Source organism: Leopardus geoffroyi, chromosome B3, assembly GCF_018350155.1.
Source record: "Leopardus geoffroyi isolate Oge1 chromosome B3, O.geoffroyi_Oge1_pat1.0, whole genome shotgun sequence".
In the NCBI taxonomy this organism is placed as follows: Eukaryota; Metazoa; Chordata; class Mammalia; order Carnivora; family Felidae; genus Leopardus; species Leopardus geoffroyi.
In genome coordinates, this window is record NC_059337.1 from 11055335 (window position 1) to 11068117 (window position 12783).

Sequence of the window (12783 nt, forward strand, 5' to 3'; positions counted from 1 at the left end):
AGCTTGCCTGTGGGTTTCTTCTCCAGCCATCTGTCCGTGTCCCCGGCCATGCCTTGCAGATAGGGAAGGCCTCTGGGAAGAGCTGGCACTGTGCCAGGAACACCTGGCCCATCCTCTTCCCTCCTGGGCCTGGGACAGTCCCATCACTCCTGGGAGAGCAGTGGGGCTGCTCATCTGGGTTCACACCCAGCTCAGCCACTTCCTAGTCAGGCAACCTTGGCCGTGTTGCTTTAACTCCGTTTGGCTTTCACATACGGTGTCTGGTTGATACTTCACTTATTCCTGTTTATAGATGAGGAAACCAAGCTCTGGGGAGGTAGGAGTTCAGGCTTGTGGTTCATTGTTCAGCGTGCTCTCCCCCAAAAAGTGGGCTTTGAGGGTCTCTTTGTAACAAAGTTGGCCGTTATTGGGTTTGCAACCCTGATAAGAGGAGGAGAGACAGAAAGCCCGGAGTGGTGGTCTTTAACTGTGTAGACAAGCTGTTACTTCTGGCACAGCCCAGAAGTCCCCGTCTTATAGTGACTGTCACATCACTGTTTAACAAAGCAGGCAGCAGGCAACCAAATGCGTGGGTTTGTGAGGCTCCAGTGTCTTCCTGGGTGGGAGTCTGCAAACCCAAGACACGTTTCTGCATCTCAGTTGTGCCACCAAGTAGCTTTTTCTTTGTGCCCTGGCTCTAAAGCCTCCCTTGCCCAACCTTGTTCTTAAGAGCGTTTTGCTGATTCGTCTTTCTTCACCCCCATCACGACCTTCTCTGTGTCCGCAGCTGTGTCCACTCCTCCTCTCTATGCCAGAGCTGGGGGACAGGGCGGAGTGGGGGGGGGGGGTGGGCAGGACAGTGTGGCCTCCTGGATCTAGATGCTCAGGGTTTGTGGAACGATTTGGGAAAGTCAAGACCCAGAGGGAGGAAGGAACTCAGGGGGCTGTTATAGACAGATGGACAGTGTTATCACCAGCCAGTGTGTTAAATCTCACATCCGTAGTTTGTGTTTTATTTGGAAATTGTCTCAGGTGTCAGTTGCCCTAGAGGGGCTTTGATGGTTCGGATCCCGGCTCCTTCAGTAGCCTTATGCTATACGCCTTCCCCATCACGTTCTGTCTGGTTGCTTGAAGACAACAGGCACTCTCCTCTTTTTTTTATTTTTTTTATTTTTTTAGTGTTTATTTATTTTGGAGACAGAGCATGAGCGGGGGAGGGGCAGAGAGAGAGGGGGACACAGAATCGGAAGCAGGCTCCAGGCTCTGAGCTGTCAGCACAGCTTCACTGACTGAGCCACCCAGGTGCCCCTCCGGTGCGTGTCTTAGGCTACGTCTTGGGCAATAAATGGACTCTCTCTTTAAGGAAAAGTGGCATCAGCAGGTGCTAGCTGACTTTTCAACAGAGCGTACTTGAACTCCAGCCCTGCTTGCAACAGCACTGGTGTACCCTAAAACAGTGGGTCTTCCAGACAAGGCTAGAGGCTAAAAGGGAGGGGAGGAACCCACTCCCTGTAAGCATTGGCACATCCTAGCCCTCTGATGGGCTTTCTAGCTGGGATGAGTGTAACTGTTCCAGAGGTTTAAAATCCGAGCAGAGAGCCCTGCCTTTGATCACTGAAAGAGAGGAGCAGTTAAAAGCTGCACGCTCTTGTCTCTGTGCACTTCATGCTGACTGCCAAGTGGCCTCTTCCTGTCCCAGAAAAATAGATGAACCGGGTGATGGCAGGGAACAGCTGAGCTGGCAGGGCTCGGGCGGGGCTTCAGGCTCAGAGTCTTAAAAACCACCCCCAAAACGCGGAGGATGGTGTATGAGTTCCCAAGCACTCGCAGGGAGTTCCCACTGGGTCCCGACAGTCCGGCTGATGAATGCCACTAATCTCCATTCCAGCCATCAGACCACAGAGCTTGGGGTTAAACTAGGTTCCCAGGTGGCCAGTGTTGGGGATGATGCAGCCAGGAATGGGGCCAGGTGCCCGGACTTCAGATCCTGAGCTCTTTCCGCTGTATTCCCTCAAGGATTCACTGGACTGTTAGTGCCCTGAGGAGAAGAGGGGAGTCAGCCTGGGGCTGATTGAACAGAGACCCTTCCTGCGTCAGAGAAATGTCCCCTCTCTCTGTTCCACTTGCTCCTTTTCCAAAGGGGCCTTGCTCAGCTCCAAGGGGCCTTGCTTCTTCCACTTGCTCAGCCCCAAGGGACCTTGACTTTCAGGGGAGATGAAGTCTGCCCCCGTTGTTACCTTCTCCACCCTCCTGCCCTCCTAATGCCACCCATCCCTGGGCTCCGCTGACTTTACCGCCTGAATCCGTCTCCGGCCTGCTCTGCTGTCTCCTGCATGCCAGTCGGCCCTGCCCCGCTGGTCTGTGTGCCCAGTACAGGGGTTGCAGAATGCGTCTGATCCTATGACCACCTGCTGCTTAAAGGGACAGAGGTGGAGCCCTTCGTGGGGCTTCGCAGCCTCTTCTCACACCACTGCCGCCCTGTCCCTCCACGCCAGCCTCCCTTCACCGGCTTCCATCCCCAGGCTCCCTTGCTCCCCAGACTTCGCATTAGCCGTTCCCTCGGCTGGAATTCTGGTCCCGTCATCAGGCCTCAGCTCCCAGTCACATCCCCAAGGACATTTCCCTGCCCTCCCGGGCATGTTGCTCTCCGTGTCATGGTCCTAACGTTACTGTTGCCTGAGTGATGATTCCCTTACTCTGCCCTGCCTCTATTTTGCCCCTGCTCCTGGACATCGGTGCTTGGTGCACCGTTGATAAACAGGGGATACGGGGATCACTGGACGTGCGCTGCCACGCCCAGCAGTCTGCTGCTTTCCTTCAAGCTGTCCTCACCCCCAGCCCCCTCCCAGGGTCTTGGCCTGTGTTTGATCCACCTACGGATGCAGGCTCAGTGGGAGCTCTACCTGTGCTGAGTGCCACAGCCAACCCACAGGTGACCTGCCCACGTGGGGGAGGGGCTGCTGGCCCAGTGGCTCGGGCCAACTTGCCCCGGTGACTTTGGGCTGTGCGAGTCCTCTGGCAGGTGTTTGGGTCTGGGGCTGGGTGCTCAGCCCTCCGTACCCACTGCTCTCCCGGTGTTCCGCAGGAGCCCCACGTGTACCAGCCTGGCGGAGGGATGCGGCTCACGCCTCCGGCTTCTAGAACTGTGCCGGGCCTCCTCTATCCTCTTCCAGCTAGCAGCCAGCTTCTGCCACGTTCTCCTTAATGAGGGGCCTGTGCCTTTGAGCATCACGTGATTGTGAGGAGCCGGCGTTCCGAGAGCCCTTGTTCTGCAGGCGAAATGGCTGAGTGTCTTTGATCATGCCATTTGTCTCCAGAAATGTGCTCTCCCCTCGTGTGGATTTCCCATTAAAATATTCCTTCTTGATCCTGTGGCCAAGGACACCATGCCCACCCTCCCACATGCTCGGAACCCCGTGCCAGGCTGTGTGGTTCACATGCTGCTGTGCCCAGGAGTCGTGCCTGCAGGTCCCCAGGACCAGTCTGGCCAGTGGCTTCCTCCTGTTCTGACCAGCGTTGGTGGAGGATGCGCCTGGCGTTATGTCTGTGAACAGGATGCAAGTTGTTCCGGAAAGCACCTGAGATAACATGTGACAGTACCCAGCGTGGTGCCTGGCACCCTATGGCAACCCCACGAGTGGTTTCTTAAGGAAAGAAGGAAGGAAACAACCAGAGGACAGCATTTCCCAACGGGGGTTCCTTGGAACACGAGTCCTCAGAGATGCTCAGGGAAAAACAAATCCGTGGGGGGAGGGAGGAAGGTTACATAGCCAAATAAGCCTGAGGAAATGTCTGTGTACTATGTGACCCTCTTGGAGACTCAGACAGTTATATTCGAGTATTAAAGGCCCTTGGGAAACCAGCTCAAAGGAAAGCTGGCTGATGTTGTTTTATGCCACGGGACCCCAGGACTCTCTTGTTCAGGTAAACTCTTCAGGCCTTTAGGAAATGTTACCAGAATAAGGATACAAGGTGGTGGGGATCGCAGGAGGTTTGGAGGGATGTACTGAGTCCACAGGGAGGACCTGAAGACAGGTGCAGAAAGCATGTAGCATTTCAGCCTGATCTGCAAGGGTGAGCAGGATCCCTGTGAGTGGAGGGAGGAGAAAGGCTTCTAGGCCCGGGGGCAGGTGCAGACAGAGGCAGGGCGCAGAAATGCCCAAGGGGCGCCTGGGTGGCTCAGCCAGGAAAGCATCCAACTCTTGATTTCGGCTCGCGTCATGACCTCATGGTTCATGAGTTCGAGCCCTGCATCGGGCTCTGCACTGACAGCCTAGAGCCTGCTTGGGATTCTCTCTCTCTCTCTCTCTCTCTCTCTCTCTGCCCCTCCCCTGCTCATGCCCACACTCTCTCTCTCAAACAAACTTTAAAAAAAATGTCCAAGATGGGGGTGGGAGAGAGACATCTGGTTTTGGGGACTAGGACTTAGAAGAGGTCGTGGTAGAATACAGTCCGGTGTCCATTCCTGCACCCAGCAGAGTTCCTGGTATCTGAGGCCACTCAGTAAGTCTTCGGTAAAATTATGAATGGATGATGGAGGGCGTTCGCATTGCTCTTCTGAAGTGTCTGGACTTTATGAGCCATTGTTTCCCAGCTGGGGGTTTGACTCAGCATCACCTGTGGGGTTCTTGAAACACTCCCACTCTCCGGCTGCACCCCCAGAGACTGATTCCATGAGTCTGTTAGGGAAGAGGGAGGTGGTCCAGGCACCTGATGTCTTTAAAGCTCTCCGGCGATTCTAAGTGAAACCCCAACTGAAAACAAATACAAGAAGTGGTGAGGGTCCTTTGGGGGGCTTCCATCAGAGTTGTTTCTGCAACAGTTGCAAATAAGAAGAAATGTGGGGAGGAGACCCTCGCATGAAATAAGCTTGGGACAGCGTGTGACATGACCCATTTGGGAGGTCCACAGTGACATTAGCACATTGAAGGCTCTGAGAAGGTCTGTTGTAAATGCAGCACTTCAGGAGGTAGCGTTAGGGAGCCTGGGCTTAGAGACGGGCACTTGTATCAACTTGGGTGTCGAAATCCACCATTTCTCTTGTGAGCACTGCTCTTTCTTTTTCTAGCCGTGCGTTCCCCTACAGGCAGAGTTTTCGTGAATGCTAAATGCCACTGCTGATATGGCGCATCATGCTCCCGGAGAGGTTCCTAGGGGCTGGCCTGAAGTTACAAAAGTGGCATTTTGCTTACGAAAGGCTCTTTATTTCTTTAGTCATTTTCTGCTTGCTCCCTCTGACAACAGAAAGACGCAACAGTTGCATCTGAGACAGCTTCCAGAGTCCCAGGCGCCTTTCTCTGTCTCACCATGCTGTTTTTCTGACTTCAGCCTCCTGGGGGTCACCAATTTGAAGCTGCAGGAGATAGCTGTGCCTCTGGGGGTGCTTGGGCTTAAGCCAGCTAATGTGCCCCCACCACTAATCTTTTTCTCTCGGGCTTTCTTGGCGGTGTTATGAGGAACTGGGGATTTAAAAAAGAATAGAACTGATTGATAGGGGCGCCTGGGTGGCTCAGTCAGTTAAGTGTCCGACTTCGGCTCAGGTCATGATCTCGTGGTTTGTGAGTTTGAGCCCCGCGTTGGGCTCTGTGCTGACAGCCTGGAGCCTGCTGCAGATTCTGTGTCTCCCTCCCTCTCTGCCCTTTCCCCGCTCATGCTCTGTGTCTCTTTTCCTTAAAAATAAATAAACGTTAAAAAATTAAAAATGAAAAATAGGACTGATTGGCTCTGGGTTTCCCTGGCCAGTCCACACCCATTGGATGCTTGGGTTTTAGTCTAAATCCTCGTTTCCTGCGCCGATGGCGTCTTGTTTGTTTGCTCAAACCATGACCTTATCCATCCACGGGACATGGTACCTTTGGCCTGTTACCAAAGACGGGTAAATGGAAGCCAGATAGCTGCTTGTCTCACAGCTGGCAACGAGAGGGTTCCAGGAAGCTCCCCTGGGTCCCTCAACAGCCCAGAACAGAGCCTGGGGGACAGTCTCATCTGCAGCGACGAGGTCACAATGAGCCCAAGTCAGCCAGTCTGGGGCCTGTACATAGTAGGCACTCGCTTCCAGAAGGCTGTCTGACACCAGGCTTCCCCTCCCCCCTGGACTTCTCCCCACCCCACCCAAGGGAATGGTGTAGGTACTTCTAGAATCAGCAGTGGACATGGCCATATTAGCTACTTATCCCCACTTCCGTCATGGCCCATGAGCCTGTGGAATGTGACCCATGGTCTCTGTTTCCACAGTGAATGTTTCCTAAGAGATTGTGACAGTTACCTTTTGAGACTGCAGTGTGTTTATTGGATTCTTTCAACCATCTTGCATTTATTAAGCATCTGCTCTCACCGGGCACAGTGCTCACATCTAGGATTGGAGCTGCCCCATCTCTGTGTGCAGGTGGCTCCTCTCATGGGAGAGACCGGAGGACCCAGGCAGGGGTGTCCTGGGGACACTAGTGCACGGATGACAGCCTGCACGGGGTACAAGGGACCCATCTTGGTGACCTCCAAACATTTGGGCCGTGCCAGGAAACTTCCTAGGACGCACCCTACCATGACTTCAATGTCATGCCTCCACTTTGGTGTTTATTCACATCTTCTTCGTTACTTCTTCCGTCCCCTTTCGTTTGGATTTGGTCGTGACCTGGAGGCTGTTATGTATCTTAGGCCCACCCCACTCCTTCCGCCGCCCTGTTCTCTTCTGCTCCTGGGACCTATGCTCTGGGAAGTGCTTCGTGACGACTTCTTTTTCAGAAAACCGCTTTTCCGTTGACTCAACGTGCCCATGCAGAGACCTGAAGATTTAGAAGCGGGTTCTGGACAGGAGGCAGACCTGAGTTTTGCATTCCAGGAGAGTGGTTTTGGCAGCCGCTCAGGCAAGCCTTGCTTTCCTTGTGTCCGCAATGAGATGGTGAGACCACCCTGCCGGAATAGCCCTCGGAGTGAAATGAAGGACCTTTAGCATGTTGGCCCTCTGACACTGCTGGCCCGGCAAGCACTGGCCGTCACTGTCATAATTACCAAACAGCTGCACACATTGGCGCTGTCTCCCCTTCTTGGGAGCATTAACCGTGATGTATTGACAGCAATGTTACGAAAGAAAAAGAAGGCCAAGGCCAATTTCAGTAGCGAGCCTAAGGGCTGCAATATCTGAGAGTCAAGGGCGGCACCACTGAGGCCCACAGCAAGCGCGTCCCCGGGCACCATCAGATCCCGGGAAGGGCGGTGGACAAGGATGCGTGCCCCCGACCCCCTGACCCATCCAGCCTGCTGCAGAAGGGCATCTCCTTGGGAAGCCAGTGGCTCCAGTGGCAGCTCCCAGGAGCCCCGCTTTCCCCCCCAGTCACTTCCCAGCTCTGCTTACTTGTCGCGTTTGCTCACACACAGGCCTCCTTACGGCAGGCCTGGTGTCCTCCAGCTTGAGGGCTCTCGCCCTAACGTAGCCAAGGAGCACTTCCGTTCCATTAACTATCATCATGCTCATCGAGGGCTTACCTGTGTGCCAGGAGCGCTGAGTCACATGCTTGCACGCACGGGTCTCATTTAATCCCCGCAGCCATCCGTGGGACAGGGTGGCATGCTCTGGGCATAGACCTTCTCAGTCTTAGAGATGGAATTCAGATCCCGGCACCCTGGCTCCTTACGGGACTCTGCAAGCCTTTCTTTCTCTCATTTCTTTTCCTCCCTTCCTGTCCTCCTCCTCCGAAAAACAACAACAACAACAACAACAAAAAAAAAACTCATAGACTAAGCCCCTGAGTCGTTTTCCCCAGCTCCCATAGGAGTTGTTGTATTATTATTTCTAAGCGTTAAGCTGCACCGTCGATCACCGGGGGCGGGGTCTGCGTGCTCAGGCCTCCAGCCAAGAGCAGCGCTTCTGCAAACCGGAACCGGAATAGCACCCTGTTAAGAGCACGTTCTGTGGCATCCGGTTCCAGGGTTGGAGTTTCTGCCGTGCTTCCCTAACCCTGGGAACCACTCCCTGCCTCGGTTTCCTTATCTGTAAGTGGGGGCTGTACCTTGCCCCAGGATCACAGGTGTGCTGTGAGGATTATGTGATTTGATGTGGGAGTGGTTAGAACGGTGCTTGACGCCCTCGCGAGGCTCTGTCGGCGTCCGTCCGCACAACTTCTCCAAACCTGCCTTTTTCCCTCCTGGAGGGACCTGCAAGCTTTCAAGAAATCTCAATCCTACAGGAGTGTCTTCAGAAAACAGCAGTGGAAAACCCATCTTCCCGGGAGAACTCCCCCCTGGTGCTGTTTTCAACTCCGTCCCAGCCTGCTGGTGATGGTATCTGGCTCCCGAGGAGAGGTGAGGTCTATCCCAGCTGGTGACGCTGCCTCCCACCCCAGCTTCCAGCTTCGGAGGCTAAAATCAGCGGGTGGGAAGTAATGAGCTAAGGGGCACCAGGGGTGTTCAGTGGACTGGTGTGGCCTTGGTTCATTAGTTTCTATTTGTCTGGGCCACCTCATTAGCTACGGCCTCCTTGGAAGGTTAGAATTTTATGGGTTTAGCAACCCATTTGAATGAAGAAGGCTTGAAATACTGGGATGGCCGTAGGATCAAGCTAATTAATACTGTTTTTCAAATTGGGGCTTTGGAGGGTAGGCTGAACCTGTGAAAAGGAATCTTTTGAGAGAGTTACAAGTCATTGCAATAAAACCTAGGATGGAGGGAAGAACCTGGGAGCAAAATAGCTGAACACGAGGAATCTGTCATTTCTGGCAGTGAATCGGCTTGGTAGAGGAAAAGAAAAAAGAAGAAGAATGTTCTTCATGCAAATAAGATCCACTGAGTTTTCCCTGGGCCTTCTGTCAGATGATCCTCAAACTTAATAATTTTCACATCTAATTCAATGCGAAATTAGTCATTAGGTATTAAGACAAAAGCAGGCAGGCTCTCCTATCTCAACAAAGAATCTTTCCCACTGAAGTGGAATTATCTCTGGAATAATTAAAATGGTTGCTGAAGTATGAAAACATTCCATTAACCGGAGTTTCTTTTGTCGAGAGGTACCCTCCCCTTTCCCCAAATAAATCGTGATGGCCATGATCAAGGACAAGGAGATACCAAGACCCAAATAATGTGATCAAAATGAAATCCTCCTTGGTGCCCTTTCTGAGCCAGAGAACAGAGTTCCTAGTTCGAGGATGCTGGTGATTTCAGCTCAGCAGCGGATGGTCTGCGCCCTAACAAAGGAGATGAAGCCTGCAGTGAAAGGGATGATTGTTTTCCTGGAATGTCCCCAACCTGCCTATTGATTGTTGGCAGTGTTTCCAGAGCTTAGACATCTTAATTACAAAAGAACGCAATGATTGCGAGACGGTGTTTCTATCTGCCAAACATAACCAGCTGGGGGCTTTCGTATTCGCTCATTACAGGGAGGTACTGTGGTCGCTAGATGGGATCCATACCTGTCTCTCTACAGTGTGAAGGTTGGTGTTCCGTGCCACACAGCCAACCAGTCCCTCATCACGGACACCCTACCCCATCACAATGTGCCACACACAATAGCAAATCAGCCTTTGCTCATTAGCAGTAATTTATGATGCATCCAACGGGCTTTTGGACATGAAGACAGATACCTCATTGCCCTCTGTTTACACCCAATGTATTCGTCTCCCATATTTGTTTAGCAGTCCACATTTTTAAATCTTGCACAGTCAACATCCCTGTAAATATTTGTATGATTCTTAAATAATGTGTATTTAACCAAGGAAAATTTCTCAATGTTTAAACACAGATTTAGACACTAAAGTAGACACTTTTAGCATCATTTATTTGAAATGATGTTCCTAAAAAAGTCAGATTATCTTAAATGCTTGAAACCCTGCAAAAACAAACAAAACACATGTAAAGGTCAGTGCGTTTGCAAAAAAAAAAAAAAAGTATAAATGAATGAATATTATAGATTTAAAGTTTCTGAGTGTGTGGGGTGTGTGTGTGCGCATGTGCGCGTTCTTGTACGTGGTTGCATCATCCAACAGTTGCCTTCCTAAGGTTGTAGTAAATTTTGTGAGAAACTACTACAGGAAAGAAGAGGCCACCAGCTCTGGTCATTTTTTTAGTTGGGATGTAGGACAGAGTTTCTCAGCCCACAGTGATTCTGAGCATCTAGTTGTCTGACTCCATTCCCATAAGAGTGTTCTTCTCATTATGTCAAAGGATCTTTAAATCCTTCTCTTGGGGGTTTCATTTTTGAAGCTTGGTCTCTTCCATGGAAATGATAAATTTTCAGCCATGCGTATCTGCCATTTCCTGACCCATTGTTCTGTCATTTTGATGTATTGAGCTTGTCTGTTAACATTATTAAAAACTTATGTATCCCCTATTATTATTTTATTCTAATTAGTTGGGCCATTTAGAGGTTTCATCTCCTAGGAGATGAGATTGAGTCTGTGTAATTAGCTCTCTTCTTTAGGACAGCTGGCTAATTCATCACCTTGGAATGCAGTTGTAGACTCCCGGCTCACCTGTTTATTTTGTGTGACCATGAACGCTGGTGGGTTCTTCTGAGACTTAGGATAATACTTGCTTCATCTGGGACTCAATTTTATCTTTTCTGTTTACACAGGTGGAACCACATGCCAAATATTCTATATTATTATCACAACAGAACAGAGTTTCCCTAACTCCACTGGCATACTGCTTTTATAATTTTTTTGCCGTATCTGCTGACCACCCGTACCATTATTTACCTAAGGCTTATCTTTAAATAACTTTAAATCTCCTTGTTTTAACCTGGCATCGTTTTAAGCTATGAGAGCCATGAAAGCACACATTGGATATATCAGTTGCATTTCAGTTGACTTTTTTGTAAGGACACATTAAAATAACAGCATAAGTATTGAAGCGACGGGTTGTCCCCTAATACCCGCACCTGCAGGGACCCCTAGCGCACCGCCAGGAAATGTCATCGTACCATAGTTGAGGGGACCTGGTGGAACACCAAACATCAAGGATTCTACTTGCTGGCAATGATCCAAATAATGTGGTTGCATTCAAAGAATTAAAAACACAGCAAGAACAACAACAAATCGCACATTTTTTTTAAAGCACCAGTATACGTGCGGAATCTTAAGTGGTTTATGAAACCACCTGCTTTGAGAAATATAGAGTATAATAAAATAAGATTGAAACGCATAACCTCCGTAAGACCTGCCTTCTGACTCTGGTGGTGCTTAATATGGTGCACAAGTCACCAAGTGCTTTTGCCTGCCGTTGGTTCTCACCTGAGCCCCGGGCACCAGGCTGGGCAGGCAGCTTCTTCTGAGTGGGACTGGATGATGAGAAAAGACCACCTGAGGGTGAAGGAACAAATGTAGCAAAGATCTGGGGCAGAGCATCTCCGGAGAGGGAGGAGCCCCTAGTGCACAGCCTTAGGTGGGGAGGGCCTGCTTGGGATCAGAAAGAGTGGGAGCAGGCAGGCTGGACTGGAGGGAGAAAGGGGTGTGGTAGGAAGTGTCATCCGATTGCTAAGGGGAAGTTTTGAGCAGGATGGTAATTTGAGTTGATCCCACTGGCCACAGTTTAGGGAATGATTATTTCAGATCAAAAGTCAAGACTCAACTGGTCTTGACCCTACCCTAGTTGGGTTGCTCTGGGACTCCCCGATGTGAGAACTCATGGAAACTTTTTCCAAGGAGTTGGCCATAGACGTGTTGAGAAGAGGTGGGGTTTGACTCAGCATATGTATGTATGTGTATATGTGTGTGTGTGTGTGTGTGTGTGTGTGTGTGTGTGTGTGTGTATATATATATATATATATATATATATGCGTAGAATTCCATTTCTTTCTTGAAACTTCTCAAAGTTGAAAAATATATACATACATACATGTGTGTGTGTGTGTACACACGTATGTATGTATGTATGCATCATTTTGTTTCTGAGAGAGAGAGTGAGCAGGGGAGAGAGAGAGAGAGCGTGCATCCCAAGCAGGCTCCATGCTCAGCACAGAGCCTGATGCAGGGCTTGATCTCATGACTGTGAGATCATGACCTGAGCTAAAATCAAGTGTCAGACACTCAACCAACTGAGCCACCCAGGCGCCCCAAGATTGAGCATATTTTCTTAACATACATATATAGTCACAAATATTTATCCTAGGTCTATTGATAAATATGCTTATATATACTGATGTAATTATAACATTTATAATTTATAATTTATAATTAAGTTCTATTTTTTCCTTTGAGAAAAAAAACCCTAAACTCTTTTTTTGGCAGGGCGGGGAAATGGAAGTAATTTGTCATTGCTTATAAAATATCTTACCGTTTCCAGTAAACCAAGAAAAGGTGTGATATCGTTTCCCTTGTTGCATTCATTCTCAGTTTAAATGGCTAAATATCAGCCTGTAATTTGAAGCCAGACTCTTTACAGTTGTGGGTGACTTCCCATTGCTAGGTTTCAGCCTGAGCTACTGGGTGATACCCCAGGCTGTTTACTGATATACACAAAAGCGTGTCAAGAAGGGACCCAGGGGGGCAGAAGACCTGGGAGTGCAGTGTGTGACTGTGGCTCTCTGCTTGTCTCTCCCTGCAGTGATCCCGAAGGTCACCAAGCACCTGCTGTCCAACCCCGTGTTCACCTGCATCATCCTGGCCGCCTGCATGGAGATTGCAGTGGTGGCTGGCTTTGCCGCCTTCTTGGGGAAGTACCTAGAGCAGCAGTTTAACCTTACCACCTCTTCTGCCAACCAGCTGCTCGGTGAGTCCGCCTCTCCTTCCCCCAGGGAGGGCAGAGGGCTGCCGTCCTGCATGTAACACTCTCGGGGTCTACCGAGGCCCCCCAGAGAAAGAGCCCAGGCTCTGCTGT

General features: G+C 50.4%; 1 protein-coding gene across 5 annotated transcripts in view; it reads left to right on the forward strand.

Moving 5' to 3' along the window:
• Positions 1 to 12783, forward strand: part of SLCO3A1 (solute carrier organic anion transporter family member 3A1) — a 311350-nt gene that overhangs the window by 244399 nt on the left and 54168 nt on the right. For all 5 annotated transcript variants that reach the window (XM_045448725.1, XM_045448726.1, XM_045448727.1 and 2 more), the window contains one exon: positions 12511 to 12675. In XM_045448725.1, coding sequence (XP_045304681.1) covers positions 12511 to 12675 — 165 coding nt within the window. The remainder of the gene's footprint in view (positions 1 to 12510; positions 12676 to 12783) is intronic.